The sequence below is a fragment of the Wolffia australiana genome, chromosome 12 (genome assembly GCF_029677425.1).
Source record: "Wolffia australiana isolate 7733 chromosome 12, ASM2967742v1".
In the NCBI taxonomy this organism is placed as follows: domain Eukaryota; kingdom Viridiplantae; phylum Streptophyta; class Magnoliopsida; order Alismatales; family Araceae; genus Wolffia; species Wolffia australiana.
Window position 1 is genome coordinate 5,260,555 of NC_135846.1, and position 14,624 is coordinate 5,275,178.

At 42.8% G+C, this 14,624-nt stretch overlaps 1 protein-coding gene and 1 non-coding gene across 4 annotated transcripts; both read left to right on the forward strand.

Annotated features, from left to right (window-relative positions):
- Nucleotides 1-436: 436 nt before the first annotated feature.
- LOC144710788 (small nucleolar RNA R71) lies at nt 437-540 on the forward strand. Its single transcript, XR_013583421.1, has one exon. It is a non-coding gene; the product is annotated as a small nucleolar RNA R71 (small nucleolar RNA).
- An 8,052-nt stretch (nt 541-8,592) lies between these two features.
- Nucleotides 8,593-11,887, forward strand: LOC144710184 (protein MOS2-like). Of its 3 annotated transcripts, XR_013583234.1 has the most exons (3): nt 8,593-10,034; nt 10,170-10,221; nt 11,600-11,887. XR_013583234.1 is itself a non-coding variant. In XM_078583873.1 (2 exons), the coding sequence occupies exon 1, from the start codon at nt 8,618-8,620 to the stop codon at nt 10,001-10,003; it is 1,386 nt and encodes a 461-aa protein (XP_078439999.1). In that variant the 5' UTR covers nt 8,593-8,617; the 3' UTR covers nt 10,004-10,034; nt 10,170-10,337. The 3 variants fall into 3 exon arrangements, 2 of the variants coding, with proteins under 2 accessions (XP_078439999.1, XP_078440000.1); XM_078583873.1 differs by lacking the exon at nt 11,600-11,887 and having other exon boundaries at nt 10,170-10,337; XM_078583874.1 differs by lacking the exons at nt 10,170-10,221; nt 11,600-11,887 and adding an exon at nt 10,106-10,151.
- Nucleotides 11,888-14,624: the final 2,737 nt, after the last annotated feature.

Sequence of the window (14,624 nt, forward strand, 5' to 3'; positions counted from 1 at the left end):
CAAGCCCAATTTCAGAATCCCTTTCTTGCTTTTAAATTCCCAATTGTAATACAGAAAATATTTGTGTTGATAAATCAGATTGATTTAAATCTTGATAAACCAAATTAATCTGATTCAAGAATCAAGATTATCCTATCTAGAGTATCTTGACTGAAAATATTAAGATCACTATTAAGGATTTGCTTAATTTTGATTAATTATAAAACAAAATTAAACATAACTAAGGCCCATTAAATGCAAAAATTAATTCATTCTTGAACTAATTCATTTGAATTAGGATAAAAATTGTTGCAAAGTGCCTCCCTGTTTTTTGACCCCTTGCTTGCTCTATACATAGTATTTAGTGATTAAGGGCTATTATAAATTTTCTTGCATTACTCTAAAAGCCCAAACAATGACATATTTTACACACCAATTTTAGGCTTATCACTCTGGTACTCAGTGATGAGAACAAGTACTCATGTATTTGATCAAACACTCCCATGCTTCGTTGAATGGTTCCCCCACTTCCTAGTGAAATTCTCTAATTTCCTTTCGGATCATCTTCGTATTTTCAACAATTCAATTAATTCTTTGATTTAACAAATCAAATTGACTGAGAATTTTGCTCAAACTTGATTTTAAATCTTGCTCATTTGAATTATTTGAGCTATTTGGATCGAATATTTACTTGATCAATCAAAACATTTGACCAAGATTCAATGAATTTGATCAGAACCCCAGTCCCTAGATCAGCACTGGGATACATTGGATTCATACTAGATCTTTGATGACCTCAAAGTTTGGGTAAAAATTATGCCATTGTGAAATTGAGTTTAATCATTAATTTTTATAAACCTAGACTCGTAAAATAAGCTTGTGATGATGGTAAGGAACGAACCCTCTTGATTGGGAAAATGTGAGAAGGTGAGAAGAGTTATGTAAAGCGCACAAGGTAGTTAATGGGTGACAATATTAATCATTATGTAGGTAGAAGTAAGAAGATGGGATGAGTATTGTGTTAGTACTAGTAGATCGTAGAGTGAGACGAGAGGATAAATGTAGACAGGAATGGTGGTGTGAGACAAGATGAGGATGAATGAATGACAATAGGTGGCCAATTAGAGTTTATAAGTTAGGGTTTATAATTTATGAAGATGGAGAGACCAGAAGGAACGAAGAAGAGGGTTTCAGACGGAGTGATATAGATAGTGAGAATATGATAAAATGATTATTAAAAATGGAGAGATAGTGATGTATGTTTTCCCAAACAAAGAGGGAGAGATAGGTGACGAGATCGTAACAGTGTAACGAACACGTGAAATAAGATGATAGTTAATGATACACGAGAATGAATGAATAAAGACGAGTGTTGATGACGGGCGGAATTGGTGGATGTTGATGCTAGATAGAGATGGTGATGAATGAAGGTGATGGATGATGATAGTTGAACTACCTAAGGGTGTTGAAGAACACTCAATGTAAGGCAAGAGGCTGACAGAATCAAGGCATCTTCCTAATCTAGATCAACCTCCCCACTTTTCTATTGAATCTTTCCAAGCACTAGAGACACCAAGACACCCTTTATGGACCTTCAAAACTTCTCTTTCTTTGAATATGCCTTGAGGAGGAAGTGAGTTAAAAGATGTTTTTATTTAATATCGTGGGCTCAATTTATAGATCCAACCATATGAATGGATAAAAGACATAAAGATGAAGCTACCCTTAAAATTTCAGCTCAATCTGAGTTCTGGTCGTCGGATATCAATCCTAGAAGTTGGACAATTCCTAGCTGTTAATTTAATCCAAAGACTTCTTTCTTCTTATCCTTGTCATCACCATCACATCATTCGGTTATGGTTTTGTCTCATTTTAACATTTAATGTGCTGAATGGTTGAGATTCTTCCTCATCATCTGCAATCAATGGCTATTGTCGCGCCTTGTGTCACCTTGAGGAAAAAGACAAAGTAGAGACAAAAGTAATAAAATAAACAACTGATTAAAAGCGCATGTGACATGGCGGTGCATCAATGTATGCCATGTCATCGTGTTCCCCCTAATCACCTATCAGAAAATGACACATGCTCAACACGTGTATACGTGGTGTCATGTGTCGTGTGACACCTTGACGTCGTAGTCATTTTTGACTAGTCAGCAAGTAAAGAAAAGGCCTTTTTTTAATCCCAACTCCTCGGTCTCCGTGCGACATTTATTACAAAAAATAGTCCCTTTTTATTATTGGGCCACGTCCCCCAACGCTTGAAAAAAGTAAAAAACAAATCTATTATCATTAAATGCAATAACGGTTTAGGTTAATAATTGGCTGATGCCAATCAATAAACAGGCTTAATGATTAGTTGTGGCCAATCATTATCCCTAACATTGGTTGGTTTCCGTTAGACAAATCCAAGGAAGATGCACAGTGTTGCAAAAATAAAAGGGTTAAAAAAATTCTTAAATTCATATTCAATCAAAAAGGTCCAAAAATCATAAAATAAATATTTTTTGACTCAGAAAAATTATATTTTGACTCAAAAAGTTATGACCTTTCAGAATTTGATGTCAGAAAAATCCCCAAAAAAATACATAGAAATGAAAAAAATTAATAAAATCATTCAAAAAATAAATTTAATTAGTTTAAGCTTGATAACATGCATATATAAATAATTGAATGCTAATAAACATGTAAATATGGTCGGACTAACTTATTAAAAATGCATGTCATCAATCTTCACATGGGGTTTGGATCATATTTTTTGATTCGGGTCAAATGTTCGGATCATTTATCCATTAACTACCAATTTGAATCCAAAGGGATCGCAAAATAAATATTTAGAATAAACTAAATGAGAGAGAGAGAGATAGAGGGAACCAATGAGAGAGATTGTGTGCGTGAGACATAGAGAGAACAAGATATGTAGAGAGATATGGAGAGAGGGAGAACCAGAGAAAGAGAGAGCACAAAAGAGAAGAGAGCCAGGGAGAGAGGAAAGGTAAGAGCCAAAGGGGGAGAGAGAATGAGAGAGTGAGAACCGGAGCGAGCAAGAGAGAATGAGAGAGAGATCGCGCAAAAAAGGTTGTGTGATAAAGAGAACGAGAGCGAGAGAGAGCACAAAAGAGAGAATGAGAGAATGAGAGAATAAGAGAACGAGAGAACGAGAGAGAGAGAGAGAGAGACCGAATGTGAGAGTGCGAGAGAGAGAGAATGAGAGAGTGAGAGAGAACATGAGAGAGCGCATGAGAGAGAGAAGTGAGAGAGCATGTGTGAGAGAGAATGAGAGCAAGAGAGAAGTGAGAGGGCTCATGAGAGAGAGTTAGAGCGAGAGGGAAGTGAGAGAGCACTGTTCGATTAATTTCTTAATCTATGGACAATTATATATGTGTATGTATAATTGCACATTGTTAAGCTGTCAGTTATAAATCCCAATTTATATATGATTCACTTAATGACGAGATTAAGACATTTATAACAATAAGTGTGGTAATTAATTGTGTAGAGGCTAAGCTTGTCTTAATTATAATGATGGGATTAATTGAGATAGGCTAAAGAGGCTTAAGTATCTCCTCTTCCTATAAATAGGGGCCAGGTCCTTGGGTCATAAGGTAATTGAGTTTTCTCCTGAGCATCCCATTACTCAGAGAGACTTCAGGAAGTCATCCAGTATCGATCCAAAAGGCCTCCCCTCAAGCTTGTTCGATTCAACTAAGAGAAGACGCGATAGATCGAGGTATGTTTTACATTCATGTACGATATTCATCATCCTTTAGAATCGACGCAAGCCTCCTGCTGATCTAACAAGCACGTGAGAGAGAGAATGAGAGAAAGAGAGAGAAAGTGAGAGAGCATGTGTGAGAGAGAATGAGAGCAAGAGAGAAGTGAGAGAGCACGTGAGAGAGAGTGAGAGCAAGAGGGAAGTGAGAGAGCACGTGAGAGAGAGAATGAGAGAGAAAGTGAGAGAGCGTGTGAGAGAGAATAAGAGCAAGAGAGAGAATGTGATAAAGCCCGTAATAGATAGAGAGAGAACAAAGGATAGAGAGAAAGAGAGAGAACATGAGAGAGCGCGTGAGAGATAGAGAGAGAACAAAAGATAGAGAGAAAGAGAGAGAGAACAAGAGCATGAGAGAGACAGATACCGAGTGAGAAAGAGAACAAGAGAGAGAGAGAGATAAAAAGAGACAACAAGCAAGAGAGAGAGAGAGAAACAAATAAACTGAGAAAAACAAAAAGAAGGAATGAGAGAGAGAGCCAAAGGAAGAGAAAGAGAGAGATTTAGAGGGAGAGGGAACAAGTTAGAGAGAGTGAGAAAGAGCTGGAGGGAGAGCGAGAGGCACAAGAGAGGAAGAGAGTGAGATAAACAGACGAAGAGAGAGGAAGAGAAAGAATGAGAGAGCGAGAGAGAGCCAGAGGGAGAGAGGGCATCATAGTAGACGTGGTTATTCTGTTCTGTTCTTTCCTTCTTTCCTTCTCACAATTAGAACAATTTGAACAAAATTCGCATAATTCGAACAAAATTCACACAGTTTGTAAAATTCGCACAAATTGCTACAAATCACTTTTATGTAATAGAGAGAGAGCTCTCTGGTTGGGTGGCTATGACATGTGTTTGAAGGGTTTCTGGATTGAGATGATGGGTTGTTTGGGGCGTGCATGTAGACGTTGAACGGGGATATTTTCAAGAGGAACCATGATGAGCTGGACTTTGAGTTTTTGGGCAGCGTGAGAAGCGGGAGCTGGAAGCTACAGACCAATATCTACGGCAATGGTTCCACCCAGCACGTCCACGAGGAGCGATATCTCCTCCCCTTTGACCCCTAGCCTCGAGGCCCACCGTTGCTTCATCTTTTGGTCTCCGGATATCATCATGTAACTACTCCTTCATTGTATCAGTCATCTAACCATCCTCCCCATCCTATCGATCACACGTTCTTCTACATATTCATATTCATCATCATCATCATCATCATCATCATCATCCTTATCTAACGATTATTTTTCCTCTTATTCTCCTCCATCGTATCGGTTTCATCATCTCAAGTACCGTCATCATCGTCATATTATTTTCTTCATCAAAACAAACTCATTTGACGTCTTGTTTATCATCGACATCACGATTACCGTCGTCGCTTTCTTCTGCATAATCTTGATCATTATCGTCTTTATTTTCTGTTAAACTCTTGAACTCTATCCTCTAAGGAATCGAGAACACCACCCTCGCCTTGTCCATGATCGTCTTTTCTGTGACTAATCATCTTCATCATCATCATCATCATCTACTGTTGCGACATCAAGTCCTCGACCATGATATTATAATTTTTTCTATGCTCTCTATTCATGGTGATGACGATGATGATGATGATGATAACCGTGATCAAGATCATGATCCATCTTGCTGGAGAGACTTTCTTGACCTTTTGCCCTCTCTTGGCGGTGTTTGAGCAGCTGCTACGTGGATGAGACGGCGATAAGAGAGGTGCGGTGGACCTGCTACGGTTCTCTCCGCTACCCCGTCCCCTCCCCGACTGCGACTTCATCCCCACCGAGAAGGACAGGCTCGACGACATTTAATCGCCAACCCTTTACAAATAATAGCAGTAGGGAGAGGGCAAATCGTATTGCTTTTTTATAAAATGATTAAAAAAATTTGCACAAAGCAAACAATTCAAACCGCACACAGGTGTGTGCGATGATCTGTGCAAATTTGTTAATGTTATGTTCGGAAAAGCGAACAGAACGAACAGAATGCACTCATTCTCACAAAGAGAACTTAACAACCATGTCTTCGTCATAGGGAGAGAGAACACACGAGAGAGAAAGATAGAGAACGAGTGACAACTTGGTGACAAGTCAGCCTCCAGATCAGCATCAAGGGGACAAATAGGACCTAAAATAAAAGATTAGTTAGTAAAAATAAGCCACGTACCTTATACCCATTATGAGAAATTAGTAGATAGGATTAAATATAAGTTCAAAGATAGATGGTCATGATTAAACGTAGATAGGAAATAATCTAGCGGCTAGGATCAAAGAGAGATAGGAGATAATCCAACGGCCATGATTTGTCTTAACATAGCCGTTATGCTTCATTATAACATCTATGATTAAGTTATAGAAACTAACTATTTTAACGGTTATTAGCTATTAGGATAAATACGAACCAATGTTAATGGATTCGTTGATGGATTAACAGTGATCATTGGCTAACCGTCTCAACTTCTCTCTCTCTACTCCTCTTTCTCCTTGTTCTTGTGTAAGATCTCAAGTTTTTTCAACAAGAGAGAGCCAGATAGAGAAAAAACAAGTGAGAGAGAACAAGAGAGAGCGCTGAAGAGAGGGAGAGAGAGAGAGAGAGAGAAAACAACCAAGAGAAAGAGAGACAATAAGAGATAGAGCCAGAGATATAGAGAGAGCATGAAAGAGAGAGAGAACAAGTGAGAGACAATGAGGGAGAGAGAGACATAACAAGTGAGATAGAACAAGAGAGAGAGAGAGAGATAGCATGAATGAGAGAGAATGAGCGAGAGATAGAGAGAGAGAGAGACAGAGAGATAGAGATACAGAGAGACAGCCAAAGATAGATAGAGAGAGATGGGCTAAACACATGTATGTATCATAGTCACACTGTCATATACCTTTAGGGGTACTTGCTGTGATTGTTATTTGAGTAAATCAATAAAAATTATAACCCGCGTCTCGTAAGAGAATTTGACCAGCTAGTGATGAGCAAGGGTCATCTCCACCTAGAACAAATATTCTGGATTTAATATTTTTAAAATGTTAATTAGGGGATGAGAGGAGATATTTTACAAATTAAGAAAAGGATGAGATGGTAAGGATGATAAATAAGGACACATATATGGAATAATTAATCCATATAAATTAGAGTTCATGGGAAATGATGACCAGGGATGGGTGCATGGTCTTTATGGATGTAATGGATGAGATTGATGTGGATGGGTAGATGTAGATGGAGCGATGTTGGGGGGTGGGGTGAATGTGAATATATGGCTAATATGAAGAAGAGAGAGATGAGGCCATCCTCAAAATTTCAGCCCTAAACTCCTAGATTGTCACTTCTTCAGATATCTTGATTTGAAGTTAAACCCTTAGGAATCATCCAATTTTGTCTCCCCCACACATACAGATTGCCTACGTTGCACACAATCTTTAAAGTTTCGAAAGATTCAGCATCGATTTTCACATTTAAGCCTCGTCTATCACATACAGGCACATGTTCTTTAGCTGAATAAAGCCTCATTGAATTCCCCACATTGTAATACGTATTTTTTTCTCCTTGAGTCAAAAAGTGCCATGTGGATGCACTTCAATTGCCAAATCCGCATTGATTGTAATTTAAATTTCTTCTTTTTTCTCTGGAACAATGTCTCCCTCCTTTCTCAAGATTCATATTACACTGGAAAAAAAAAATCATAATGAGATTGCTGAATTGACCAGATCGAGTAATTCAACTTTACTATTTGACTCACATTTTGGTCAGTTTGGCTTACTCAACCTTGAGTCAGATAGAAGCAACAGATCAGGAGCAAAGTAAAGGCTCAGTTTTATGACCAGGGGAGGGAGCGAAGCGATGAGCAAAAGGCGCAATTTAGGAGTGGCTCTTTCATTTACTTTCGTAATCCAAAGGTCACAAAGTCAAGTAAATTCATAAGTAAATAAATTTAATCAGAATAAAATCAGAATCAGTAATCAAAGAAAGCCACAAGCGCCTTCTATTTATGATAATATGCGCGAGACCAACAGACCAAGGCATACCTTATCTGAAATATACCTGACTGATGACTTGCCCTCTGGCTGAATCAATCAAGTGAATCGACGGGTTCGCGTCTCTCCTTTCTCTCTTTTCCGTCTCGTCTTCCTTTTTCTCTTCTTGAACTTATTGGATTCTTCCAAGTAGCATAGTTTGACTATATGACTGAGAGTGAAAGTTTTATATTTCGGTAGCTGATTTCACAGAGGATCAAACAACATCATGCTCTTTTAAATTTATAAATTTTACAACAACTTGATTCATAAAATATTTAAAAGAGAAATTAATTTGGGCCCAAAAATATAAATAATTTGGGCCCAATAACTGTTCTTCCGAAGTATAGTTCAGGATCGTCCCGGACGTGGACGATGGACAGGACGAGATGAAATTCCTCCCGTCCCACGTCCAGAATAAGTTCAGGGACGAAGGACGGGACAGTTTTTCGTCCCGTCCAGTCCTCCCGAGATGAATTTTCGTCCCAAAAATTTGTCCCAGACGAAAAAACCCATTTTACATTTTTAATATATTAATGTAGATTTTCCTAAGTTTTTTAAGGACAATATGGGGGAGCGATAATGCAAATGGACATGTGTATAATTAATTCTGACTGGCGTCAGTTTGCACGTGCAAAAAAATACAGGGACCTTATGCAAATTGTCATAATGAGGCCACGTGGCGACACGAAAATCAAATCGTCCATCGTGTGAGACCTCGGGACGGACGGTTTTTCGTCCCGAAATTCGTCCCTATCCTCAGACGGGACGATGTTTCAGTCCCAGGACGAAAAATCGTCCCGTCCGCGTCCCTGAACGATATTCCGAAGCCTTTTTAAGATCTTTCCTGCTCAAGTCTAGCAAATGCTAGGGCAGAGATGAAGCTTTCCTTCTCTCTCGCTTCTTCCAAGCCTTCGTCCTCTTCCCGGGCCGTCGCGAGGAACGGCCATGGCGGAGAAGGGGAGATCGCTTCCGCGTCGAGGAAGGTCGAATTCGTCACCGAATTCGATCCCAATGCCAGTATTTCCGCAGTTTCTTCGATCGTCTCCGCGATCGCGCCGCTTCCCAACACCGATTCATGGCGGGCTCCGAAGCGGATGAAGAATCTGGAGCTCGATCTCGATTCCAACTCCTCTGCCGTCGCCGATCGATTCGAGCTAGATTCCTCCCAGCCCGACTCCGGCAGCGTCACCTACGGCCTCATCCTTCGCCATGCCGGGAACGGGAGCAACGCCGAGGTCAGCGTGAATTTCGATTCTTCGGATTTGGGAGTTCGATCGGAGCCCGCCCTCTCCGCGGAGCAGAAGCTGCGGGAGGACATTGAGAAGCTCCCGGAGGACCGTGGGTTCGAGGAATTTGAGGAGATCGCCGTGGAGGACTTCAGCAAGGCGCTCTTGGCCGGGTACGGATGGAAGACTGGCCAGGGAATTGGGAGAAACGCCAAGGAAGACACCAAGGTTAGAGAATACAAGAGGTGGGTAGGCAACGGCGGACTTGGGTTCAAATCCGATGCGCCCCTGGAGAAGGAGAAGAAGAAGGGGCGTGAAGACCTTCTCCCCGTTCCTCCCCCGGCAAGCTCTCGCCCCGTTTCTGACAATGGCGCTTCCGAGAAGCTGCCGATTAAGACTGTTCGGGTCATTTCTGGGGAGTTCGCTGGTCAGAAAGCTGAAGTTTTTCAAAGTTTGAGACGTGGGGAGGTTAATCTGCGTCTTCTTGGGAGCCGGGCCAAGGTGATTGTCGCAGAAGAGTTGATTGCAGAAGTGGGTTCTGCGGAAGAGCAGAGATTTCTGAGGAAGATGGATAAATCAGGGAGAAGCGAAGAGCAAGTGAAGAAGAACAGTAAAGAGAGAGTAGAGGGAGCTGAAATTGGCAATGGAAAGCGTAAAAGAGAGCCCATTTCCTGGCTTAGAAGTCAGATCAGAGTTAGAGTGATCAGCAAAGACATCAGACGAGGAAGAATGTACCTGAAGAAGGGCACGGTTGTGGATGTGGTTGGGCCGATGACTTGTGATATTTCAATGGATGAGAGCGGGGAGCTTCTCCAGGGAGTAGATCAGGAGATGCTTGAAACTGCTTTGCCCAGGCGAGGAGGGTCAGTCCTTGTGCTCTTCGGAAGGTATAAAGGCTGCTTTGGGACTTTGATGGAGAAGAACTCCGAGAAAGAGACAGCGGTTGTGCGAGATGCGGATAACCATGAACTGATTAAAGTTCGTTTGGATCAAATTTCTGAGTATGTTGGTGATCCGAGTGTTCTTGGCTATTGATTTCTTTTGTCCAAGGCTTGATGAAACTCAGGTAAACATGGTGGAAATTTGATTACAGTCTTGAAAATTAATGTAATGGCTGGTGGTCGTCTTAATTGTCAGGATTATATTTGTAAATGAATTTATGAAATGTTGTGGGCTTAACCGATATCTTCTTCTTGGGAAGGTGCTTTGATGTCCTTTCTCAGATCCTTTCTCGGGATAAAGTTATATTTCAGGTGCGTCCCTTCTGGGCTCTGGTATCCATCAATTTTTTTTGGGTTTGCTACGAAGTTGAGGGACTGTAAAAATGCTTTAAATCCGGAAAAATTGAGCAAGAAAATGACTACGCGTTTGGGAAAGTCTGAAAATACGGTGAAGCCATGTTGATCTCCTGCTGATCCGCCTTGTCTTCTTCCTAGGGCCGCCCACTTATAAGATTTAGTTAAAAAACAGCTAAGACTAACTCCTCCCTGCATGTCTGGTATGGCTGTCAGTCATGGCAATCCTGGGTGCCAGCTTCTGAAATTGTGGACCTGCCAGCCCCTTGGTAAAGATATCTTTTGCCTGCTTAGATGATCTGATGTATCCTGATCTTAGCACCAATTTTCTCTCCCATAAAGTGTAGGTTTATTTAAATGTATTTGGCTCTATCATTCTGATCGGGGTATTAGATGAGGTGATGGCAGATTGATTGTCACAATATAGCCGGATACCTTTCTGTGGGAACTATTTCAGATCATCTAATATTCTCTTCTCCCAAAGGCCTTCACTTATACCATGAGCCAGCAATCGAAGCTCAGCCATTGCATTTGACCTAGCTACAACTTTCTTCTTTTTACTGTGCAGTGATCAAACTGCCCTCGATAAAAGAGTGTGATCTAGACGAGGACCTCTTGTCCTCTATCTAGCTGGCATAAACAGCATTGATGTAAATAGTCAAAAGAAAATGGCACTGGTGTATGCTTCAATGGATAAACCTCCAGTCAATATGAATAGAAGACCCTTTCCAATTGTACCCTATGATCTCCTTGGAAATTAGTCTCATGAGGGCCACTCATAAACTGGCTTAGAAAGCTGACTGTGATAAAGATGTCTGGATGTGTATCGTCTTCCAAAAAAGAATCTATGTAAACTGGACAGCTCTCTTTACCTTTTCCAATTTTCACATTGAAATCCACATGATTACCCATTTGTTTACACCTGATCATGCATGTATCCTTGAGCAAGTCCATATTATACTGTTGTTGGAAGATGAAGATATCTGATTTGGACTTTTCAAAAAAAAATTTGATGCCTGATTTGAAGTGTGCGGCTCTGATTCCCAATAAATAAGATTTTTTTTCTTGAAAAGTTTTCCCAATAAATAATTCAAAGGGTACTATGATTTTAGACTCTTTAGTTAGATTCTCAATCTCCTCATCATGCTAAAATATGGATTGTGTTTGCATAAACTGGCTTAGAGAGCTGGCTGCAAAAAAGCTTTTTGGATGCGTATCAGCCTCTGAAAAGAATCTTTGTCTACTGGACAGCTCTCGTCACCTTTTCCAATTTTCACATTGATATCCACAGGAGTACCCAGGGTTTACAGCTAAGCATGCATGTATCCTTGAGCAGGTCCAAATTATACTATCGTTGGGAGATGGTCGTCGCCGCGAGGAGCACGCAGGGTTCCATGGCCGCCATTGAGAATTGCGTGAAGAGATGCTTCGGCCTGCAGTACCATCCTGAGGTGACACACTCGCCGAAGGGAATGGACACCCTGCGGCATTTCCTCTTTGATGTCTGCGGACTTGCGCCGGACTGGAAGATGCAAGACATCCTCGAAGAAGAAATTGTGATTAATGGAAAGAGAAAAAAGAAGAGAGAAGAATTTGGGGCAAGAAGGAATAATTTTTATTGCTGAACTGGGCCCCCTTTTATAGAAGAAAAACTTCACTTGTTAGAAAGGGAATATTCCTAGTTTCCAACGGTCATATATTTTGAATATATGACTGTTTGAAACAGAGAGGTCCAGCTGCTTTTAAAGCAGCTGGACTCTCCAACGGCTGGGTTTCAGCCGTTGGAGAGTTGGGCCTGACTGTGGTCAGGCCCAACATATATTAGGCCCTACTGGGCCTAATATATGGGCCCTACTGGGCCTACACTAATGGGCCCTTAGTGGGAAGTTAGGCGGCCCATGTTGGGCCTGAAGTAGTTATTTTTATTAATATCTCCTAGGGTTAGGCTATTACAGAGTACAAGGCCTCGGGCCCATTAGTTAGCTTAAACCCTACTAAGTATCCTCCATGACCTAACAGAAATCAAAGCTGTGAGGGAGACAGTCGAACCTGACGACCACGTCATCTGTGCCTTATCCGGCGGTGTGGACTCTACAGTCGCAGCCACCCTCGTCCATCGGGCTATTTGCCAGTTACACTGTGTCTTTTGTAGACAACAGCTTGCTAAGAGATCGCGAGGAATTGAAGATCCCGTGTTGCTGTGGGAGGGCGTCTGATGATCACAAGTTCTTCGGAGGATCGGTGATCGAGGAATTTTCGCCTAATGTGATGGCTCTTCCCCAACAAGAAATGGGTCGTGCGATGTCGCCGTCGAGCTCGCGCTCTGTGACGGAAACGGTCAATGGGTCTCACAAATTCGCGATCAAGGGCTACTCTCTGGCGAAGGGTATGGATGTTTGGAAGCACATCGCACGCAATACGTTCATGGTGGCAGGATTTCACTGGGCTGTGTATTTTTACCCCGATGGCAAGAACCCAGAAGATAATGCGGCTTATGTATTGGTTTTCATCGCGCTTGCGAGCGAGGGAACAGACGTGAGGGCGCTCTTTGAACTCACTCTGGTAGATCAGAGCGGTAAGGGGAATCACAAGGTTCGCAGCCATTTTGATCGTTCTCTGGAAAGCTACACCCTCAAGTACCGGGGTAGCATGTGGGGCTACAAACGATTTTTCAGGCGAGCTGCCCTTGAAACATCTGATTTTCTCAAGGATGATTGCTTGAAGATAAATTGCATCGTTGGGGTTGTCATATCATCTGTGGAGTGCCTGGACCCGGCTGCTCAGCTACAGACCCAGAGATCTCTGGGCATAATAATCTCCGCGTATGGCAAACCCAGAGATCTCTGGACGTACGCAAAGATACAGGACCAGGAGTTGCAACTAATAGCTGATTTCCTCGAGAAGCGGAAGAAGCAGAGGGAAGCGAGGATCAACATAGACAGATACAAATCCTGGGCCCCCAGCAATAGCAGTGCCCATGTCGAACGGGGAACAGCCTTAGGGAACAACCGAATGCTTATCAAGTTACTGGACAGAAAGACGCGATGCATCCAAATCCCCCGAGCCCCTATTTCTGGCGAGACCCTGAAGCAACATCTCTACAACATAACCCGAATTCCCCCGCACCTCATCCACCTGGTCTCTGAATCAAGGGAAATCTACAACGAGACCATCATCTGCTCGTCTAATGATGATCTCTACCCGTCCTGCAGCCTTCTACTCCGCCTTGTGGTGGTTCTAGCTTCAGGAGAATGCGACAGCGCCAACAAGGTGAAGACGGCAAGCACGCAAAGATCCCACAAGGAGGTAACTACGGAGGATGCTTCAAAGCAGGGTCCGGGACAAGGAGGGGGGAGCCAGGACGACACTCACTGGGCGAGAGCAACTTGAGACAACATTATTGGCCACATAATCAGGGGAGCTACACAAGGACCGAGGGGCTGCAGAGGTCAGGGTATCAGGTGGGAAGGCACCCAGGCCAGACAACAGTAAAGTTTAGGTGGCCTGGTAGTTGCAAGGAGACCCCAGGCTGGCATGAGTCCCGGGTTGCTCAGCCCATGCCCAGCGGTCTGGTGGGATGCGAAGATCATCAGGAGGCAAACCCCACAATGGTGGTTATAGCCACATGAAGAGAGAGGGGTTAGTGGGATGAGAGGACCGGGAGGATGCTCCCAAAGACATGGAGGGAGGATAGTGGAGCAACACGCTATGCAGGCTCTTTGCACCATACCCTTGGCAACCTGCAGAAAAAGTCGAACAGACCTACAGGAGACGATCCGCATGGGGGAGTGAGAGATACAATGTGATGGAGTCGCAGTCTCCCTCACCAAGCCAGGAAGATGCTTAGACAGCGCTCTGCGTCACGGGGGGAAGAGAATCGTAACAGAATGGGGCGGTCAGAACCTCTCCCAGGGTCTAGCAGAATATGCACTGTTGACCAAGTGCCAGAGGTACAAGAAGTGGACGGGTGGGTGAGAATCGGTCCACGACGACAACGAGTTACCTGTCGGCCAGAGTTATATAGAGTGGGAGGGACTGAAGAGCACTGTTATCGATGCTTGAAGAGCGGCCATCGGGCAAGGGAATGTCGGGGCCAGCTGGTCTGCCTTAGATGTCGGATGACAGGCCATCGTCAAATGGAATGCCCAAGAGACGATAGAGAAGTGGTCAGACAGACATACTTCAACCGGAAAACTCACGGTCCCAAGGGCCCTCAACCTCAACCAAAAGATGACAACATCTGGCAAAATGGAGCACCGGCAGACCACCAGGGAACCCTGATGGGCTGCCTAATCGGATAGGTCTTGAGCGGCTCCCCTACAACAGATGAGGTTTGGAAAGGTCTACATATAAAAGTTACA